The sequence below is a fragment of the Molothrus ater genome, chromosome 4 (assembly GCF_012460135.2).
Source record: "Molothrus ater isolate BHLD 08-10-18 breed brown headed cowbird chromosome 4, BPBGC_Mater_1.1, whole genome shotgun sequence".
Classification (NCBI taxonomy): domain Eukaryota; kingdom Metazoa; phylum Chordata; class Aves; order Passeriformes; family Icteridae; genus Molothrus; species Molothrus ater.
The window spans coordinates 46,391,416-46,411,551 of record NC_050481.2 but is presented as its reverse complement, the minus strand read 5'-3'; the positions used below and the strand labels follow the sequence as shown (position 1 = coordinate 46,411,551).

The 20,136-nt window shown below is 40.5% G+C and overlaps 2 protein-coding genes across 2 annotated transcripts; one reads left to right on the top strand and one right to left on the bottom strand.

The window, feature by feature from the left end:
• Positions 1 to 6: 6 nt before the first annotated feature.
• SGCB (sarcoglycan beta) lies at positions 7 to 7,344 on the bottom strand. Its single transcript, XM_036382417.2, has 6 exons — positions 7,268 to 7,344; positions 5,581 to 5,790; positions 4,615 to 4,800; positions 4,311 to 4,502; positions 3,661 to 3,792; positions 7 to 2,844 (listed from the first exon to the last, which is right to left on the bottom strand). Exons 1-6 carry the CDS (start codon positions 7,289 to 7,291, stop codon positions 2,641 to 2,643), a joined length of 948 nt encoding a protein of 315 aa, XP_036238310.1. The 5' UTR covers positions 7,292 to 7,344; the 3' UTR covers positions 7 to 2,640.
• A 290-nt stretch (positions 7,345 to 7,634) lies between these two features.
• On the top strand, positions 7,635 to 19,818 carry SPATA18 (spermatogenesis associated 18). The gene is made up of 11 exons (XM_054514722.1): positions 7,635 to 7,721; positions 9,656 to 9,761; positions 9,873 to 9,952; positions 11,370 to 11,488; positions 13,294 to 13,416; positions 14,875 to 15,091; positions 15,971 to 16,132; positions 16,502 to 16,677; positions 18,326 to 18,449; positions 18,815 to 18,880; positions 19,717 to 19,818. Exons 1-11 carry the CDS (start codon positions 7,635 to 7,637, stop codon positions 19,816 to 19,818), a joined length of 1,362 nt encoding a protein of 453 aa, XP_054370697.1.
• The last annotated feature ends 318 nt before the right edge of the window (positions 19,819 to 20,136 follow it).

Here is a 20,136-nt window from a genome sequence, read left to right as displayed (position 1 = left end):
TGCAGCTGCATCTCAGAATTTATTGTTTTATTTCAAAACAAGCATTTGAAATTCTACTGCCTTTCACCCATTGGAACAACCACCAGACTTAGAGATGGTGAGAGCCCTTCACATGCAAGTTGTTTCAGCATACCCAGTATGGCATTTTACAGAGGCATGTAGAATACACTTTATACATGCAGAATCTTAAGTGCATCAGTGGGACTGAAATAAACAGTGTTCCACTCAATGTTTTAAATACATATAGAAAAATGTACCTTAGGCAGTTAGAAGATAAACAAGTAAATGCTCAACAGAGGCATGTGTGGTACCAACATTTCTCAAACTGTGTAATATAAATATAAAATGTATTAACAATACATAGTGGCTAGCAAATTTGATAATTTATTTCATTTGGTATTTTTATGATTGGTTTTGCTACATTTTGATCAAAAAAATCCACACTTCAAAAACAATTCTGCAGATCATGATTTAAGAGTACCTTTGTGACAAATCTTTCAGCACACAGTACATTGCACACAGTATTTTAAAAAGAACTCTTGAAAATTACAAGAATCCAATACTAGCATATAGGCATGTCAGTATTAATCAGAGAAGAGCTTTAATATGTGTTTAACTACTTGACCAAGGTAGTATCTGTTATTTTCAACATGTACTTCAGCTTTGAGGATACCGCTCTTTATATTTTTAATATGTGTTTGCATTTGTATATATAAAGTGACCAACTTCCATTAGCATGAGAGTGAAAATTCTAAAAACGTTAGTTCATTTCCTCCTCTTAACTCTAACAGATACTAATTGAGGCACTGCTTAGCAGCACAGGTGGGTGTAAAGCAGCAAAATGTGTGTTAAAGTGTTTAGTAACTATTAACTGTGATAAAACTATGAGGTCCATGAAGGAAGTACGCAATGTTACAACATGTTAGTGCTTCCCAACAATCTTTAATGTGAGAACTCAGTAGTTTTTGCTGCATTATATTCTGCTTATTCCAATTTTGTCAGAACAGCTCTATTGCTGTCCAGCCCCAAAAATGCAACAACTACTGAGCATCAAAATCTGGCTTTGCCTTTGAGCAGTGAGGGAAATATGACTCCTCTGACCTCCCCCATGTGCCATAATGCCTGACTGATGAATACCCCTCCAAAAATCACTTCCAACCATACACATTCTGCATGAGTGCTTACTGCCTGCCAGTAAATTCAGAAACTGGGACCTTGGATATTAATTTCTTGTTACAGCAGGAGCCAATTTGTGATTTATGCAATCCTATGTACTTTGAGCACAGTAAAACACGGGTAGATAGTTTATCTTCCTGTAACAAATAATCAATTCTGAAGTAAATGTGTAAAACTCACATGATTTTTAGGTAAAGAAGTGTGTGCTTATCAAAAAACTTGTCAAAAAGCTGTTACAAAGTCATTTTGAGACCTCCAATATTAAGGTTACTTGACGCTACTGCAAAACAAAGCTGTTTTAAACTGAAGGAATACATGGGGTGAGGAAAGAGAGAATCTTATAAATAGCTGGTCTATTTTTAGCACAAAACACCTCACTGCTGCCAAAGCAGTTGGAAGACTCTAATAGGCCCCAGTTCACCATAGTTTCACTGCTGACAAATTCTGATACACATGTATTTACCCTGATGTCCTACCACCACATTTATTATTACAGACCTGCAGTTTAACTTCAGAATTTAATGTTTTGATTTTCTCAGTAATGCATCAGTACTGACATTTATGAGGAAGGAGAGATCTATCTCAGACACTGCTGCAACAGTTATACTCAGATTATTACCTATTGATTAATGGACTCAGACACTATTCACATTAGAACACCCAGGAAAACACTATTTTTGGGTAGTAAGCAAGTTGTAAGTACATTTTAAAAAATATACTTTTACTAGAAACACGTTTTATATGTACTTCACATAAATTAAGCAACTGCAGAATGCATTAACTGCACAGATAGAATGGAATTTCAAGCAACACTTCAATAACCACAAGACTACTTCAAAATTCAAGTTAAATTTCCATACTCAGTATTACTTTGCAAATAGTATTTATGATAGCATAATTTTTTAGCAACGTGAGAATGAATACAAGGCAGAAATAATGCAATATTTTAAAGTGAATCTGCTGCTACCCCTCTTGTTACACATCTGATAAGCCCCCTAAGTTTGGGGTAAATCAATATATCAAAAAGAAAGAAAAGTCTGCCATTTCAGCCATCCTAGGAAAATCTATTTCCAACAAGAAGTTGACATTCCTGTTGAAGTACTTGAGACTGCAGTTGTGTTCTCAGCAGTCTTCAAGGTCTTGGGATGTAGGACAAAAACCTCCTCTAGAGACAACTGTAGGCAGTAGAGTTGTTGCCAAGATATATTTACATATATTCTACTGATCCCAATTCAAGAAGGTACTTCAGTGTGCATGTACACTGAAAGCTTACAGATTCAATGCCACTATTGCAGCTAACAGCATGATGACCTAACGTTGCTGACCGTAACAGCCTTTCCTTAAAAATACTGTGTAAGAAATGTTAGTATAAACTGCTGTAAAAAAAGAAACCCTGGAAGGCATGCAATTACTTCCTACAGCTCTATGTAAACACCAAGGAGGCCTGTCCCAGGAGCAGTTGTTTCAGTGCGTGGCTCCACAGGGGTTGGCAGAGGTCTGGCAGCCCATGTTGTGCCCGGTGACCTGGACCTTGAAGAGCGTCCCGTCAGCGCACATGCACAGCTTGAAGCGCAGCCAGTTGCCGTTGTTGAACTGATCCCCATAAGAAGAGCTCGGCAGCCGTGTTGGGCTGACCATCACACTTCCGTTCAGGATGATGCTGTTTTCCTATTAAGGAGAGGGGAAAAAATAAATTGGAGAATTACAACTTCTAACGTAAATAAGGCAGATTGTTTTTGAGAAGGACAAGCTGGTTTAATGGATAAATAACATCTCCAGGATGGCTGTAGAATCAACAATAATACAAAAGGTATGTATACAAATGTTTAATTTTTTAATGAAAATTATAGTGATGCCTATGGATTTCTAGTGAGCAATTACTTTGCTACTCCAGTGGTGGATCGATACGGAGAAGGACAGCAGTAGGGTGACTTTTCATCTTACATTCTTATTAGCAATTGCAGTAAATGTAAAATATGGACATGAAACAGGCAATTGAATTCATACATGAAATTCCTTCACACCTGAAAGTGCATATACCTCTATTTTTATCCTTCTTTTCTATTGCTCCATATATACTGCCATCTTAATCTCCAAAAATCTCAAAGGAATGCTAGTGAGTCTTACAGCAGCAGCACAGAAGGTAATGCTCCAAACTATATGCTCTGCTCGTCTGGCAAAGGTTGTCAACCCTGGTTAAGCTTCCAGAGGAGATTAACTCCCTTTGGTATTCATGTCAATACCTTAGCTTTAACTGCATAGTAGATGTCTTAACAGTAGTAAATCAATGTTACCTGAACTTACTCAACCACTACTTATCAGCAAAGTAATAAATCATCTATTTAAATCCTACTAAATATACTGACTTTTATGCATGAGTAATTTATATAAAGTTTGAAGCTATATAAAGCTACATCAGTTTACTATGAGCCTAAATTTGAAACTAAGCTGTTAAAAAAAATTGCTTTGATTTGAAGTACTTACTGCTTTAAGTTCCATGTTTCCACCCATTCGAAACTCAATTGTCTTGCCTGTGATGAAAACACCTTCATTTCCCCGGACAATGGCACGACCATCAACCTTTATGTTTAAATCACTGGTTGCATTGCTGGTAATCTAAGAACACAACCAAAAAAACTGTATTATGGATTAGTGAAAATGTGCCACTTGTGTCTGTCTGAGTAACTTTAATTACCTTGAAAGCAGTGCTGTGCAATTTAATAAAAAACTTGAATTTCCCTGCTGCCCACTAGCTTCTGCATATTTGTTATTTTCCACGGTCAATTTCAAAACAGGATCACTGAATTTTGGAAGGTATGTAAAATTAATCTTTTATGTTAGTATAAACTGCTGTAAAAAAAGAAACCCTGGAAGGCATGCAATTACTAACACAGCTAACACTTGTACCAAATATAGGCTTCCTGTTAAGACAGATAATGTAAATTTACCCCTCTGTTTTCACTGAATCTGTTCCTCCTATGTATTTATAGTTGTGTGTGTTTTTTCTGCAACAGGATTGCTCAGTGCTTCCAAAGGCACACTCAACCCCCTATAAAAGCACTAACTCTACTCTACTCTTACAGAAACCAGCAATGGGCTTTATTCTCATTACTTACAAAAAATAAGAAACATACCCTCTCTGTAGAGGCCTTTTGCACATTCAAGATTTTAACTCCATTTGGCAGATGAAACTCATGAGTTTCATAGTCAGTGCTGAACAAAGTATTTTGTGTTCGTGGGTCAACAAATTCCATGCCAATATCACTGGTGATAGAAGTTTTGTCTTTTTCCACACTAAGCTTGGTTGTTCCTTGCTGAAATACAATCTTCAGAAATAAAGGCATGAACTTAATGATGTTTCAAATGTAACATTTATTAGCAATGTGAGTGTAATTCTCTAGTGTTGCTCACACACTTTCAATTCATGGTATAACTTACAGGCTGATTATTCCCAGTGATCACCAAGTCTTCGTTCCGTCTCCCTCCCACAGTGCTTTTATATAAGGGATGGATGACGCCCATGTCAGACACCTGCTTGAACCGCAGCAAGCCACTCTCATGGAATTCCATACTGTCACAACCATTGGGACCAATTCTTATCACTGCCCAGATAACCAGGGTAATCTGAAAGAGAAACACATTTTAAAGGATTATGCTAATTGTTCAGATCTTCCTACCACAATTGTATTAATTAGATGTTTTATTTGAACAATTATTAATGCCAGTATTAAAGTGAGCTTTAAGTGTGAGTTGACTTTAGTTTGTTCCTACTGAAAACATCATAATACATTTAATTATGAAAAGCATTTTAAATTATTTTTAGACTTACTTGAAACAGTAACTGAAATGATTTATACATATATGAAATATTAAAACACATCCATAGTTATATCTTTTTTCTGTTTAAGGGTAATAATTAATTAAATAAATTTCCTGAACAGTTCAGCTTGGTATATAATATGTTGAACTGCAAGAATGCATCCTCCCAGATGGATGTGCAATTATGAAAAATAATTTGTTACTTCTCATTGACCAAGCAATAAAAATGTGATGATTAGAACAATGAAGCTTTAAATTATAGTGGCTTGTTAATTCTTAATGCTCACATACAGCTCTGTAAGATAAAATATAACCATGTTTTATATGCCATATATCCTGAATACTATGTACTAATAACACTTCTCATGAGGTGACCATTATTACAAAAATACTCATGCCTGAACTTACACCATTCTTCCATCTAACCTTGCTCAGACTAAAAAAGAACTAAAAAGAAAGAAGAAAAATGAGAATCTCCTTCAGTATGTTTTAAATCCTCAGCCATACTGGAAACATTTTTTTTTTACTGAACTGTCAAAATGAAATACGACCTAATGTTGCTTACACTATAGCTATTATACTCACAATCAGATTGATGATAGCCAAAATAAAAAGAACAACAATCACACATATGGCCAAGTTGCCTTTCCTGCCACGTAACCCTGTCTTATGGAGACGGTCTTCATCAATTGGGATGTATCCTGCTTTGAAGTTACTGTTGTGCTCCTTATTAACATTCCTGCGTTCCACAGCCTTCTCTCGCATAGACTTCTTCACCGGGCCGTTAGAGCTTTGCTGTAACACAAGGCATGGGTCAGCTTTAAAAGGCATGCAAATTAGCTACAGTGGCACACACATATGTATGCAAAAAATGTAAATTGACTAGTGGGATATATTGGATATTATGTTCAGTATTAGATTTAAGTCTGGCAGCTGGCTGTCAGAATGTACACTTAGAACCACAGCAACCTCTGCTAGCACAATGACTAAATTTAAAATCCAGATACTTTCAGACAATATATGGCTTTATATCTCATTTTTATCATGGCAGATAGGAATGATTAATTATATTGTTACAGTTAAAAAACTAAAACCAGCTACCAAGAAATTAATTAAGTTTTTACCTCTCAGGGATGATATGGGACATAATTGGCAGGTCATCTGCCAATACACAGGATTTTAGTTCCCTCCATGCTCATCTGTGATAGACTCCCAGTGACTATTCAAAAAGAGTGTGGTGGATACAGTTTTTAAATTAGTTTGACAGCACAGGGTTTGCGTTCAACTCCTGTTGCTTGCACGCAGCATTGGAAAGATACTGTGAGTCTTCAAACCTGGCATGGGGAACTTGGCCAGAGTAGCTTTCATGTAATAATCTGAAGTTATGAGATCGTAAGGGATATCCTGTCAATATAACAAAGTCATAGAGGAAACTCTTGTACATATTCATAGTAAAAATAAACCTTTGATGTATTTTCGTAGCTGTCCAAAATTTTGTTCCACTTCCCTTGAAGGGAACGGTTTGTTACTTAGGGATTCACATCTTCAAAGAAGGAGTTTGATCTTTGGATGGAATTAAGTTTGTTCACTTGAAATGAACCCTAAAGCTACACCTTAAGTAAATACACTTGCACACATCTACACTGATGTAATGAGTAACAACACCGTATTTTCTTCTGCTGTTGAAGAACTATTAGGAGATGGTGTTGAGAAAGGTGCTTGACCTGGACGAGTTTGTGGAGGCTTCGCTGCCTCGGAGATGTTCTGGACCCCCTGTGACCCTGCAGAGCGCACACGAGCTGCGGAGCCCCGCAGGCACCCACGGCTGCCTCCCGCCCCCTCGGCAGCGCCAAGCGCCCCGACAGGCGCGGCGGCGGCGTCCCCGCACCGCTCCAATGCCAGGCGCCTCACACAGAGCACGAAGTATTTGTCAGTCACACACCCACGCCTCCGGGCAGGACGGCGCCGCTCCGGGCCGCCCCGCTCGGACAGCAGGCTCGGGCCGTCTCTCCCCGAGCCCGTCCCGTCCGAACACTGTCCGGGCACAAGGCGGGAAGGGCCGCCCGAGCGCCGTCTCTCCCCTCCCCAGCCGGAGCGCTCCGGCACCACACCAGCCTCGCCCACCGCGGCGAAAATGGCGCTCCCGCCCGCGCTTCCCCTCCGCGAGCAGCACCCCCGGCCGGACCGCCTGCTCCCCGCGGCCCCGCTTCCCCCTGGCCCCGGCGGGGACGGCGCCGCGCCTCGCCGTGCCCGCGTCCCGCTGCGGACGGACCTGCTCGGGGGCGGCCGCCGCCATCTTTCCCCGCCACCGCCGCCGCCGCCGCTGCGCGGGGCCCGCGAGCGCCCCCTGGTGCCGCTCCGCGCGCCGGGTCCCCGCGGCTGGCGCGCACCGTCGTTACCCGGCAGCGTCACCTGGCGGCCGCGAACCGTCCACGCGCCCCCCGAGGCGCCTCGCAGCCCCCCAGTACCGTGGCACCGCCATCGCCGCGCCAGCCGTTGAGACACCACCGCGGCTGTGGAAGCCCTCGGACGCGGCCAAGCCCAGGGAAGGGGCCCGGGCTGGCATTACCATCTCCATTACACCTGCGCCGCCCGAAGAATACTGCCGAAGGGACAGCAGAGCGAGCTGACATCTAGCCATGGCCAAAGACTTAAAGAGCCTGGTGGGCGCGGGAAGTGCCCGGGAGCTGCAGGAGAAGCTGGAGAGCTGGCAGCAGAACTACGAGGTGAGTCCTGCCACTCCTCGGGGCCAGAGGCAGCCGCCCTCGCTCGGCGTTCCACGGGCGGTCTGGGACACTGCCCGGAACGCGCGTCCAGTTAGCGCAGTTTTAACACCCTGTTAAGCTCCCACAGCTTCGGTTATTTGGCTTTTTGTCCGTGACAAGGTTCCCTGAAAAGAAGGGTTGGAGGTTTAAAGTGAGATTTGATCGGTACCGGCTGTGCTTAGAAGAGAGGAGAGCGTTGAGAAACGGCCGGTGAAAGGACTACGGCTGGGGTCATGCTCAGAAGGAATGGGTTGGGGCCCAGGAACAGTCAGGAAAACGTGAGGAAAAAGGCTGCTGGAAGTGAGAAGGGGTTATCCAGCACCCCAGCTCTTTTGGGTGGGGAAACTTGTTCGGGAGAAAGGCTGTTAGAAGGCAGCGCGCTGCACGGCCGCCAAACGGCTTCAGAAACGGCGGGCGGTGCGGGAGGAGCGGCCGTCGTGAGGAGAGGGCTGCCGGTGGGTGAGATGGAGTCCATGCAGGAGTGACAGGAGGTGAGGTGAGGAGGTGAAACAGTGGAAGCAGTAGAGAAAGTGTAAAATTAGGGAAAGATGAGACTTCACAGCTGTGACTTTGCTCAGTGGAAAAAAAATCTTGATAGAATTTTCCGTCCGGCATCCCCAGGTTTCTGTACCTTCGGGATGCAGATAGTTGGTCACGAGCTTGTAACCACCTACTGTGTGTGCTGTGGTTGATGAGAAAAGAAATGCAGTGTTTTCAGGGGAAATCAGTTTTTTTTCTTTTACTTCATGGTTGAATAGGAGTTACAGTTACATAGCCAGAGTAACTGTCTGCAAGATTCATGGCAGAGGACAGTTTTAAGGAGTTTGGGAGTAGCTGGTAAAGCTACTACGGAGGAGGCCAGAGGAGGAACAGTGTCATGTATTTCAAAATCTTGCAAATGGTTGTTGGAGGTAGACCTTAGGAGGGCTGAGCGGCAGCAGGAGCTGACCTCTCCATCAAAAGTTGGTTAGGAATAGTCTTTATGGTCTTGGGAAATGAAGATGAACAGTTTCAGGCTGCTGTTGCAGAAAAAGAGGAGCTGCCAGATGGAAATACTGTGTTATGTTGCTGTAATGAGCTGGAAAAATGCACTTTGCAGCTGTGTTCTTGTGGAGGTGAGCAGGTTTACTGCACTCCCCAAGGCCTGAGGAAAGCATGTTGCAGCAATCAAAACACAAGCTGATGGGGGCATGGGTGGGAATTTCAACTGTTTTGGAAGCTTGTAAAAACTTCCCTGAAGACCTAGAGGGTGATCTATGTGGAAAGTGATACACAAGTTATAGGTAAAGATAAGGAAAGTGGGTACAAAGTGTGTATTCTTCTGGCAGGTGCAGTAGTACCCTGAACAGATTAACCTAATCAACTCCTTTTCAGAATTGCACTTAATGAAAGTGATGTAGTTTTTCTGTTTCCTAGGCATAATGCTGGGTTTTGCTCCTTCAGTAGTATATGTTTCAGTTTGTAACTCTTAAAAATGAGGTGAAATTGCATGGAGGCTTCATGTGACTGCTGACAAAGCAAGATAAGAGCCTTATATGTATTATTTCAGCTAATATGGAAAACCAGATTTTGGGCTATTTTTTAAAATCCAACAATCAGCTAGATTATTATTTTAATAACTGTTGAAAGACTTTAACTCAACTTGTGGTTGCATCCTCTTTATGATGGAAAAGGAGTATGCTTTCTCAAGTAGTGAATGAACTGGGTCATAGAAGTCCTGATGTTTTGCTCATTTGCGTATTAGAAATGAGTATTCAAAAATGAGTATTCTAATGGATCCAGTAAGAAAAGGTTGGGAAAATGTAATTATGGGGGGGGTATGTGCCATGATTGTAACAGGAGTAACTTTAAGTAAGAAAGCCCACACAGATGTAAAAATGCACATTAATTTACAGGGGAATTCTGCTGATGAAAATCTGAGCCGATGCTGTGAAATATTAGAACTGAACAATGCAATTCAAAAGCAGCTCTTCTCAATTCTCAATGAAACATCTCAAGGAGGTAAATTGATGCCTTGTCTAATTACTTACACATTTCACATGTGCCATTTTTTCCAACTCTGGCTTTTTCTGTACGTGTTCTTACTATTTCTTAATGTATGTGTTTTCTTAGATGATTGTGCAGCAAAAATAAAAGGCTGTCTCCTGCCAAGTATATGCTGTACTGCTTCAGGAAGTGACAACCTCACTCAGGTGTGTAAGAAACTTATTTTAAGGGAATAGAACTAGGTGAATTTATAGCTGCAGAAGCGCTTTAATGACTTTCTGTTAATACTAGCCTCCCTCAGATTTTACTTAATGAAATATGTCCTTAGTTGCTTGTGGAGACACCTATGGAGACAACTATGTTATTATGGATGAATTTGCTTTGTATAAGAAGTCTGAGTTATTATACTGCTTTCCTTTTCTAGGTACAGATTTGCCATTTACATTTACATTTCAGAGACATAATAGCAGTATTTATGCCATATCTCTTGTAGAAAAAAGAGCACTGTGAAAATACATGTGTAAGCTGAAGGTGTGCATAAACTCCATGCATTAATCTGTGAGCTCCTTTTACTTTTTTTTTTTTTAAGGAAAAAACTCTAAGGATATCTTAACATTATATTATTTCCTAGAGTGTTTAAAAAAAAGTGTTCATGTGTGTCATGATATCACTATGCTCCTGCCATGATATTTGGAGTTCATATGTATTTGGTATTTACTGGAGGGGTTGTAATACTAACAGTTTGATATTAACAGAAAAGACAGATCTGTTGTGGCTTTCTGGTTTGAATGAAAATAAGAGACTTTGCTAATTCAGGCTAGGGGAAGATCTTCAAGATCCTGAGATTTGACAGTGATGTCTCCATGTTCTTTGCTTTCTCAGTTTTACACCTGCTCTGTCAAAATATTTCACAATTAAAATAGGACAAATAAAAAGTGATATCCCATAAGAGTTAGAGTCTATTATAAAGCAGGAGTGGTGGTATGCCAAAACCCTCCCAAAATATAAAACAACAAAGTTATTAAATGACAGTACACCAGGAATACCAGTTGCAGATTTGTAATTGCATGTGACATTCAAAATTTAAAGAAAAGCCTGTTGCACAGTTACTAATTTAATTCCAGTACTAGCTGGCCATTCTATGGGTTGTTAAAGGCAGCTGCATGTATAGTAGTGTGCTTTCTGGAATGATACTTGCCTTCTGTGTTCTAATAACTTTTTCTGTTGTTTTGTACACATGAATTCCCAAAATGTTTACTTGAGTTGGTGATTTAGTCAATCAGGAGTTGACTAACTGAAAAAAACCAACTATGCAACACATCTGCAAAATGCTTTGTTCTGATGATTCGGGCAGTAAATGTGCTTATGCTGACCGTCTATAATTTCTACCATGAGGTATAAAATAAGTGAATATTTTACTTTCTATAACTGAGTCTTTCTTTGGTGTGCCTGAAAGGTATTGCTTATGTCTTAGAGAGAATGCAATAGCTTTTGTTCTCAGTTTCTTTAGGAATGGTCATTGCTGAAATATTTAGAAATACATCTGCCCATTATGCTCTAGTACTTTACTGGGGGAATTTATAAGGTAGAACATTCAAGCAGTGTGACTTCATTTCCTGGTAGGATTCAGCTGAAGGAGAGCTACAGCTGAGAGATTTGTCCTGCAAACCAAGGTGTGAACTGCGAGACCTGGAAGACAAACTAAGTGAAACTCGTGTGCAGATCAACCAGATGGAACGAGAGTAGGGAGATTAACTGCAGTTCCCTCTGTTTGCTTTTTGGTTTTTTTTCCCCTTGATGTCTAAATATTGATGGAGATTTGTAAAATGTTTTATTTCTGGCCTAAAACCAGAGTTTCAAAATGCATCTGAGCTCTGTATCGTGTATATATATATCCAAAGTGTGTATATATCCAAAGTGGGGTACAAATTATATAGTCACACCCACATTCATAAATTGACTTGGTAAGTTTTGCTTTTGACAGAGATGTTGAAAAACATGCCAGTATTCTACATAAAAAGGTTTTGTATAGTCCATGACAATCCCTTGTGGAGTTATAGTCTATGAAATGTTGCATGCTAAGCAAACCCTAAATAAAAAAAACAATTGAGTAGCTACAGTGTAACATTTATTGAAGGACCTACAACATGTCACAATTAATTATACAATGTTTTTTTGATACATAAATATCCAAGAAGATAAAAGCCATTGTCATAAGATGGAGGAAGAGAGTTGGATTTCCAGATGAGTGACTAGGCCTGAAAAGTTTTTGTCTAGTTGCATAAAACATATTTTATGGAGCATTATAATATAAAAGTTAATAAATTGCTTCAGATAAAAGTTTGGGCAGTAATTACCAGTTCCATGGCCATTTAAGAGGTAGCTCGAAGTGGCAGACCCATTCTCATGCATCCTATTACCATGAGAACAATGAATGTTCCGTAAGTCTTGGGTCAGTACATTAAGTGATATAATTTCCTGCCCTTACTAAGTGATTCGAAGAATATCAGTTTGGATTTCCCCCATGCCTATTTCTAGAGCTCATCTTCCCAAATCTGCTTTTCTTTCCCAATTGTCCTTTGTAGTAGAATTCTTTAGTCCTCCCTGAAGGAGCTGACTTAGGATGGAAGTGGGCAGTCTTTCCTCTTAGCAGATGTTGCTGGCCTTATTACCTGTGGTCATCTCAGTCAGCTTGTTCCTTAAAAAGGTGGAACAAGAATCCTATCAATTGATAAGTGTTAGAGCTTTTGTTGATTCAGAGTCTCAAAAAAATCTCACCAGGGTCCTCCAGTAAGGAAAAGGAAGGACAGAGTGAATACCTTCAAAATAAATAGAAAACATATTTTCTTTTTGCCTTCCACTTTTGGTAAGAGAAAAGCAACAGTAATACTGGTATTTGGACAGAAAGCAGAGATTTTGGGATAGTTTTTAATATTAACTAAGAGTAAAGGACAGAAGATAAACTTGTTTCACTGGTTGTCTGCCAATCTTTAAGAATCACTCCCTCTTTTGGGGACAGCAGGAGAGGAATTGTTAGCTTTTGGTATTACTTGACTAACATCTGTGATATCTTTTGACTGACTAATATATTTCTGCAAAGAAAAAGAGCCCAAGAACCTGATAGAAGACAATACATAGGTTCTTGATCTATAGGACAGAAAACTGAGATGGTTTAGTTAGCGTCTTAAATGTGAGAAAGAAATTAGTTTCTTTTAGACCTGATCATCTGAGCTAGTATAAGGACGCCAAATGTTAAGCAGTGATTGTTCCTATAGCACACAGCGCTATATCCACTTTCCTGCCACAATACATGTACACAATTTAAAGTAAGATCAAGGGTCTGCTTTGTTTCATTTGTTTTTAAACTCTGGATTTTTCCTGTATTTCAGCATAAGGAAAGCATGCTGAAATTATTCAGCAAGCATAAGGAGCTTGGTCAATTATTTTCCTATTTTTTTTTGCTCCTTTTGTTTGATGATGAGGATTAATTGATAGATAGTTTACATTGATAGAAGGACACCTTGTGACTGACTGTTCTGTGATTAAGTCTGAAAGCTTCCCGGTGCAACTTAAGGAGGCTAGAGCAACTGGATGAGTACGAGCAGAAGATTGAGAACTTGCGGGATGAGATTGCTATGCTGGATTGCAAAAAGTCTGTTATCCAGAGCAGGTAGAGACCTTACTCAGAGAAGTCACTGAATCATAGAAATCAGTCATGTTAGGTAGCATGAATTTCTTCCTCATTTAAACTGAAATATAAACAAAAGCCAAGGTTTTTTACTTTGTTATGAAGGAACATAAACTCTTTAGGTTATTTGTTCTAGTGCCCAAATATTTTATTTTAAAGCAATTATGTTAGGTTTCAGACAAAACAGCAAATAATGCACCTTTACAAAATACATGGAGAGCAGCTGTATGAAATAGTTCTTTTATTGATGAGTCCTCTTTTATAGAGTTCTGCTCTGTAGTTGTAGTATTCAATTTTTACTTGTTTGACTTCAGCAGTACTCTTCAGTGGTACTGAAAAGAACAATCTCCAAAATATTATTAGTTAAAAGTGTGTTTCCTAGGAACAAAGTGCTTGGCCTTATATGCTTTACATGTTACTTTTCTTTTACCTTTTTATGCTTTAGGCCATAAAACATGTTATGAAAATGCCTTCATATTAGACTAACCAGCTGTAGCTTCTTTAATTACTTTGGCTCAAAACTCACCTTACCCTTGTAAAAATTAAATTGATGAAGAAGTCTGCCATAGGGAAAAGCATCTGAGGATGGTAAAGTGACATGAAGCTTCTTTGCATGTGTGTCGTAGGCTTACGCGCTGCACTCCTCCACCATGCCGCCGGAGGTGTGTCTCTCCACCGTGCCGTCTGAGGCCCTGTATCTCTCCTCCACCATGCCTTCCAAGGGCCTGTATTTCTCCTCCACCATGCCCTGTGAGGGCCTGCTCTCCATGCCCTCCGAGGGCCTGCTCTCCATGCCCTGTGAGGGCCTGCTCTCCATGCCCTGTGAGGGCCTGCTCTCCATGCCCTCCGAGGGCCTGCTCTCCATGCCGTCCGAGGGCCTGCTCTCCATGCCGTCCGAGGGCCTGCTCTCCATGCCCTGTGAGGGCCTGCTCTCCATGCCGTCCAAGGGCCTGCTCTCCATGCCCTGTGAGGGCCTGCTCTCCATGCCGTCCAAGGGCCTGCTCTCCATGTCTTCCGAGGGCCTGCTCTCCATGCCGTCCAAGGGCCTGCTCTCCATGTCTTCCAAGGGCCTGCTCTCCATGTCCTGTGAGGGCCTGCTCTCCACCATGCCGTCTGAGGGCCTGCTCTCCACCGTGCCTACCCTGCCGTCCAAGGGCCTGCTCTCCACCGTGCCTACCCTGCCGTCCAAGGGCCTGCTCTCCACCATGCCGTCTGAGGGTCTGCTCTCCACCATGCCTACCCTGCCGTCCAAGGGCCTGCTCTCCACCATGCCGTCTGAGGGCCTGCTCTCCTCCGCTGTGCAGGTCTCAGGCCCTGTGTCAGGCCCTGCATCAGGCCCTGTGCCAGGCCCTGTGTGAGGCCCTGTATCTCTCCTCTGCCGTGCCGTTTGAGGCCTTGCGTGAGGCCCTGCGTGAGGCCCTGCGTGAGACCCTGCGCGAGACCCTGCGTGACGCCCTGTCCTCCCAAGTGCCGTGCCCTTTGCCCGAGGCCCTGTTCACCTCCCCGGCTCAGGCGGGCCAGCGCTTCACACCGCGCCTGCCTTATAGCTCGCTATAACTTCATTTACGCTAAAGAACGCTTGGAGGCAGAGTGCATTTTGAGGCGATACGTCTGTAACTTGGAGACGGTGCAGAGGATAATATACATTGCATGTGTGGTGAGAAAGAAATATTATTTCTTATTTTACAGGCTGGAGGTGTGTTGTAAAATACTATGTCTGCAGTGGTTTAAATTGTGGGTAAATTAGCATTTCTGTCAAGTGCAGAGAAGAAAAGCTTTCTTCCGTTTTTTATTTTGATTTTTCTTTCTTCCCCTCACACTTCTACATTGAACTCTCAATGTAGTGTCCTACCTGACCTGTCCCAAGATTGGAACAGGGTCAATGATTTATTGTATGGGTACTAAAAGAGTGAAATTTAATCTGAAATTGGTCAAGTGATTTGGTCTGAAAAGTACATAGTATCTGCAGTGATCAACATTGCCTTAGTTAGAAAAATTCTTTTGGGAATGGTGCATTAATACTGCAACACTAAAAAGCTAAAAATCTTTCTGTATCATGCTTTCCTTATGCTTGTAGCTATGTGCTTTTTTAGTTTAATTGGGTCCCTTGAAACCATCTAGATACCCCACATTTACCATGAACTCAGTTTGAAGAAAGTCTTCATTTTTTCTGTATTGAATCTTCTTTTCTATAAAGATGGTGTAACACATACCTGTATTAGAGATGCAGCATCTCTTAATGTGTGTGATCCCAAGCACATTTTACTTACTGAAGATTTTTTCTTTCAACCATCATTCAGTTTACACTCTCCAATTCAACCTCTTTTCCCAGCAAATGAAGCTTTTCAATCTTATCTTCTGCAAATAAATTACACTCAATCAGAGAATTCCTTCCTCATGAGTTAATCTCCTTTACAGCAATGTATTATATTCCTCCTTGTTTTGATGATAGTGGGTTAAATTAATTTTCTCAGATAACTGATAAAATATTAAACTGGGTCTCCTGTATTTAACTAGATGTTCTTTACTTTTGCAGGAATCTTTCCGTGCGGCAAAGATGGCCTTCTGGAAGGTGAAAATAAATGTAAAAGACACTTTGAGTATATGTTACAGAGGGGGACCTACGTCACTTGAAGTTGCTGTCCTGGATTATATAGCTTGCCACAAGGATCTGTATGACGTTTGTTGCAGTGTCCATGTAAGTCGAGGGCAGTGGTGATCTCTTTCAGGAGCTAGTAAATTCAGAATATGTAAATTAGAAATGCACTGTAACCTGAAGTAGAAAAGAGTTACTGTATGGACTTTGTCTTGTAGCAGTTTATTTTCTGGAACAATATTGCTAGGATTAGTATATGTATGACTTAGTAATAGCTTCCTTGGTTTGTTCATAGCAGCACATTCTTTCTGAAGTTGTTTTCTGGAATAGTCCAGGGCAACATTACCATGAGGTTCTTATACTGATTTTTAAATGTAGAAAGCTGAGAGGCATATTTAGGGGGGATTTCTGTAGTTGCTTGTGAAAAAAATTGTTAGTGAGTGCAAATTACTCGTGTATGTTTATTTTCAGGAAGTAGTTTGCTGCATGAACAGGAACCCAAAGCTTCCATGTCCAGGAGAATTGGATTTCGTTGTGATCAGTGCTTTGATTCGAGAGTTGTGCTGTTTGGCTTATTCAATGCAGACACTTATTCCTCCTCTTGATATTGCCTATGGTGTTGATGGAGAATGTTTCAATAGGAACATGTAAGAAATTTTTATATTCAGTCAGACTTACCATTAAAGGTTTTGTAGTCTACTTGTTTCCTAATTAATATAGCAGTTCAAGATTGCTAAACATTAATTTAGGGCAAAACCCCCTGGCCTGCAGTGAATTTGGTATGTCTTTAAGGTTTAGGATAGTGTGTAAATACTAGCATGTACATAAGCGTCAACAATTTTTTTTTAGTGAACAGCAGAGCAATTTTCTGGATAAACTTCAGTCTCAAGAGCATATTTAATTTATCATTTAAGAAGAATATGATCATCAGCTTTCCCTGCTTAGTCTCTATCTGCCTTTTTAAAAATGTTTGCATCTTTATTCCTCCTTACTGGCCTGTTCTGTAGAAGTCATATATTTACTGAGATCTTGCAGATGGTGTCATTACCAGGGTCATCAACATGTTTGCTGCAACCTCCAGGTAGTGGTTGCTGTACAACATACGAGTATTAATATGCTCCCATCTCTTCTGGTTTAGAGCTGGGCAAAATCAAAACTGCCTCTTAAAATTGAGAATTTTGTTAATAATTTTTCTTTTTTCTATAGAGTCAAGCTGCTTCTTTAGCAGAGAGCTGTAGGGTGCTTCCATGTTATCTAGAAAATAATTGGAATTGATAGGTCATAAAAATTGCTCTCAAAAGCAAAACACCTTACATCACTAAGGAGGTCATGAAGAGCTTGAGAAGTCAAGGAGAGAAATAGAGAAGATGAAAGTAGACTCTCAACAGGGGAGTGAAAAATCATACAGGACTACTCAATGATCCTATCCAAATATAGGACAGTTAGCTTTTGACACTCAAAGCTATTGGCTAAATTAGGAAGCAAAAACACTGTGATATAGTCTTGAGATGCTTTCTCCACCTACTTGGTGTGTATGGCCTTAAGAAACCACATTTAATATGTTTTTCTGTGCTGCTGTGGGAGACACGTACATCTGTCTATCTAGCTAGATAAATGCGGCATATGTATATGCTTACATGTATAGCATTTGTATGTGGTACACAGAGATAGAGCAAATTAAAGTTGTAGAAATTAAAATATATCTGTTTATTACATGTGATAGCATTCTACAAACAGCCAGCCAAACATTGTTGTACCCTATGCCTTGCTTTGTGCCTCTGGTTATGACTTTGTTTTAAATAATTTACTATTGTAATAGATTACTTAAGTATAGATGCATTGCTTTTGATACAATTTCTGTTATTTGGTATTTGTTGTGAGTTTGAATCCATAAAGCCAGATGTGTTATTTGTCCTTATAGGGGGCTTGTTCTAGCAAGATATTCCAGGAAGAGGGGATGACTATGTCTGCCGAATTGCTGCTCAGAAGGTTTAATCTGTCAGTGGACACAGGGGCCTTGACTTGTGTTGGGCTTAAGCAAAAATTAAGGTCTAGTGGCCTTCTGAAGTGTGAGATGGCTTTACTAGAATGTCTGTCACGATAAGTAAACAGTATGTTCTGCTAAGTCTGTCTTCCAAGTCCATTTCTTTTACAGGATCACATAAAGAATACATATTTTTGTGATGTGGAAAGATATTAGAGCTGTAGCTACTTTTTATCAACATTGATGATTTGGAACGTATTTATCTTTTGGCACTTATATGCAGACATTTCTTGTACTGTTTGTTTCAACAGGTACTATCGTAGCTTTGACTCAGATTTCGCAGCTCCCTTTGTGGCCTATCACGTCTGGCCTCCTCTGATAGAAGACGGTACTGTTATTGTGAAGGGAGAAGTAGTCACTAAAAAAATGGTTATGGTACGTATTTTGTTAAAGAAATACGTTAAGGGAAGTCAGTGGATTTCAACACTGTTTTTAAAATGTAAAAAGTTACGTTTTTAACTGTCCCCTATATGGGTGGAGTAGTATATCAAATATCAATTAGGTTTTAGTGCCTCATCCTGTATATAGGATGAATAGTTCCATTTTCCTTCATGTATTAATTATGCAGATGTATGGTTGTTGTCAGAACCTGTTTTTAGGAGAAAGCTTACTGTGTTTCTGCTCTGTCCTCAAACCTTGTCTCCAGCATGGCAAGTCTGTCATGGCTTGCAAAGTGTGTCTTTATTAAACCTTCTCTCTCAGGAGAAATTTACTTACAAGAGACTACTTTTCTCTTGTAGTGTCCTCGCAGATGCAGAATTAGAAGCAGAAGCTGCAGCTGTGGCCGTCCTCTGCTGTGTGGTCAAGTAAGCCTCAGCTAAATGTTTGTAGTGTAAACAGCATCAAGTATTTTAACTAGGAATGTAGGCAACCTGTTAAAAATGCTGATGTGCCACATGTACATTTTAACACTGGGAAAAAGTGCCTTTGCTTGATAGTCTCGAATGAGGTGAAGCTGAACTGATAGATAGTTATTGCCTGGTATAATGATCTGTAGAGATACTGTATGAGAAGTAGATCATAGTTAAATTCTCAGAAGTATCAACTGTGTATCTTGGAATGCTTTGCCCCTACTCTGTTGCTTTAGTGCCCTTCTGAATAATAATAGCAACATCTGGAAGTGTTTCAGTCATTTTGGAGTACATATGCAAGACATAGTTCCTGCCTCCTGGACTTAGTAACCTAAATTTACTCCTAATTTATGAAATGCATCAAAGGCGCCAAAAATAAATGTAGGGTGAGCAGGAAGGGAAGGTGGTACAAATAAGATATGTGAAACTTTAGCAGAATTCTGCGTATTGTATGGTTACAAAACGTTTTTAATTATTTCTGTTAAAAATGTGTATATTTTTCTAGTTGTTAGTCCATCTTATTAAATGGACATAGGCACCCTCAACTTAAAATGTGAATATTGAAAATGTGAGAGGCTTTGGGTAGGGCTCCCTTTTTTGTGTGTGTGCAGGCTGCGAAAAAAAAAAAATAGAAAGTTGTTGAACTTGACTTAGTACAAGTAGAGCTGCACTGATAGATGTGCAGATGTTCTGGATATGCAGATTTTCTGAATGTTGATGGGTGCCCAGGTGGCTTTTTTTTGTTACAGTTCTTTAGCACACCTGATTTTCCTTTTCTCTTTGTCTTGCAGGTGCCTCGAAGCCGCAGTCTTTCAACAGTGAGGGTCAAAAGTAAGTGGGCATATTGGTTCCTAGTGGCTCATGGTTTTCTCATTAAGCCCTTGAACGATTGAACAAAAGAACAAAATTACATGTTGAATGTCTCTGATTCTAAAATACTTGCCGAAGTCTTAAATTGGATATCCTTTTTTTTTTTATGGGGGGAAAAAGGCTGAGATTTTTTACTTGGAGGAAAACTTGTTTTTTCACTCTACTTGGACCATTGTCATGGTTTCTCTCTGCTGGTTGCCTTCACTGTGGCCAGTGCTGTAGTAAGTAAAACTTGCTTCCTTCCTTACACAAGAGACAGTTTGCTACTGTACATCTGCTGTCTTCCTGCCTTTCAAATTCCAAAGAGATGGCTAAGTTGTGACAGTGAAGTGAGGGATTTC

Bases quoted from the DNA above. Each gene is read 5' to 3' on its own strand.
- SPATA18 (XM_054514722.1), top strand. From the start codon at position 7,635: ATGGCCAAAGACTTAAAGAGCCTGGTGGGCGCGGGAAGTGCCCGGGAG. The intron at 9,762-9,872 runs GTAAATTGATGC...GTGTTTTCTTAG, and splicing joins CAATGAAACATCTCAAGGAG to ATGATTGTGCAGCAAAAATA. The intron at 16,133-16,501 runs GTAAGTCGAGGG...GTTTATTTTCAG, and splicing joins ACGTTTGTTGCAGTGTCCAT to GAAGTAGTTTGCTGCATGAA.
- SGCB (XM_036382417.2), bottom strand. From the start codon at position 7,291: ATGGCGGCGGCCGCCCCCGAGCAG. The intron at 5,791-7,267 runs GTCCGTCCGCAG...CTTGTGTTACAG, and splicing joins CGGCGGCCGCCCCCGAGCAG to CAAAGCTCTAACGGCCCGGT. The intron at 3,793-4,310 runs GTATGTTTCTTA...TTGTGTTCTTAG, and splicing joins AAAAGGCCTCTACAGAGAGG to ATTACCAGCAATGCAACCAG.